This window comes from Amphimedon queenslandica, unplaced genomic scaffold (genome assembly GCF_000090795.2).
Source record: "Amphimedon queenslandica unplaced genomic scaffold, v1.1 AMPQUscaffold_5916_Cont22122, whole genome shotgun sequence".
Lineage (NCBI taxonomy): Eukaryota > Metazoa > Porifera > Demospongiae > Haplosclerida > Niphatidae > Amphimedon > Amphimedon queenslandica.
This window is the reverse complement of record NW_003553789.1, coordinates 1-1,767: the sequence shown is the minus strand read 5'-3', so window position 1 is coordinate 1,767 and position 1,767 is coordinate 1. Positions and strand designations below refer to the sequence as shown.

Below are 1,767 nucleotides of genomic sequence, written 5' to 3'. Positions count from 1 at the left end.
TTTGTTACTGTATTGAGGAAATTCTCAGAGACTGCTCATATTGGTGATGCTATCTTTGAAGAATACAGTAAGTTAAATTCAAATTACACTCATTTTATTAGTATTTTAGGGCAAAAATCAACTGATGATTATGTTGAAGAAATGGAAACTTACTTAACTGAAAGTATTTTTAATTTGATTCTATTAATTTTATGTACATTTTAGAAAAAAGAAAATCTCAAATCTTTTTATGTGCATCAAGTAATTCAGAATGTAAGAATTATTTAATGGAGTTGATAAATTATTTTCATTCAAAGTTGCCGAAGATTCAGTTATTCTTGGTCACAAGATACTATTTCCTCGGGATATGAGAAATGAATTTAAAGATATGAGGGTCAAATTTGGATCAACTTTTTATGATGTACGACTTCTTTTCTCAAAGAAATGGAGTGAATCACAGAGTGACATCAACAATGTTAAAGCACTACTCATTGATATTTTTCCTGATCTCAGGGCTGAACTTTCTGTTGTAAAAACCATTGATGGTGTTCTGGATGTGGTGAAGAGAAAGTGTAGCATTATTGATATTCGTCCTCTTGAAGTATTAGCTCAAAAGTTTGAAGTGAAAGAGGCAGAGGCTATTATCAGAGAGCATAAAGAAGCAGCTGAAGAGTTCTGCAAGTCAGTATCAGTAAACGTCTTCCAAGACCAAACATTACAAGTGATTCCAACACAACATTTGCTATGTGAAACCATAACTTTTGTCCTGAACTGGAATCCTGATGAGACTACACTGCAAGACATCAATGATGTACTGTTGGAGTTAAAAGTACTCCACAAATATCAAATAAAAGTAGTTGGAGTTGGTACTGGATCAGTTATAGTAACCTGCTACTGTCCTGCAGAATATACTAGCTCACTCATAGTAACTGTCCTCAAAAAGATAGAGATACTACAAGAGAGAGGATTGACAGATTTTATAGTAGGGAACTGTACTATATGGAATAATGTTGCTCATGAGGTATGAATCATTATTAGTACAAAATTATACTGTTAAATTAAAGGTATCTGAAATGACAAATAAAGAGATTGACCAAATTACCAAAAGTACTGTCATTGATTATGAAGGTATATACGTGATCATGCACATAATTATAACCTATTTTTAATGTTTTTTATACACATACATGCAGACACAGAGAAAGAGTTAAGGCAACAGTTAGCTGAGAAAAATAGAAAAATACTAGAGCTTCAACAAGAGAAACAACAGGCACATTTATTACCAGCAGGTATAAAAGATGGTAAATATTATTTAAAAACTAATTTTAGAGTCAAATGATGAATTAAATAAGAAATTAGAGGTACAATTTGCAATTGGTAGAAGAAAGACATTGGAGATTGAGGACTTAAAGGCTACTGTGAGACAAAAAGAAGATAAAATAATTGGTCAGAAATAAATTCAAATAAATTTATTCATTGTTTAAGAGAGTATGACTAAATTGTCATTTTAATTTTTTTTAAATCTAAAGCCATTGAGAAAGAGTTAGTGTCATTAAGGGAACTGTCAGAGAATCAACTACAAGAAATAGAACAACTGAAACTGAAACTTAATGGTAAAAATGACACAAAAATGTAACTGACAAATTTTTATTAATTGACATAGCTTTACCAGTTGCAGCTTGTATGACTACACATACAGTTGAAAGTGATAATGAGGTGATAAAATCAAAAGGTGAGTTAAAGAGTTGTTGTGCTTATAATGCTTTATGCAATTTAAACAAGTAAATA

General features: G+C 30.9%; 1 protein-coding gene across 1 annotated transcript; it reads left to right on the top strand.

Annotated features, from left to right (window-relative positions):
- LOC109592229 (uncharacterized) lies at positions 1-1,760 on the top strand (the record flags this gene model as incomplete). The annotated part of the gene is made up of 8 exons (XM_020007737.1): positions 1-67; positions 110-252; positions 297-1,000; positions 1,044-1,107; positions 1,173-1,268; positions 1,309-1,425; positions 1,509-1,592; positions 1,643-1,760. Coding segments are annotated over exons 2-8 (1,244 nt in total), but the record flags the coding sequence as incomplete, so codon positions are not given.
- Between the last annotated feature and the right edge of the window lie 7 nt (positions 1,761-1,767).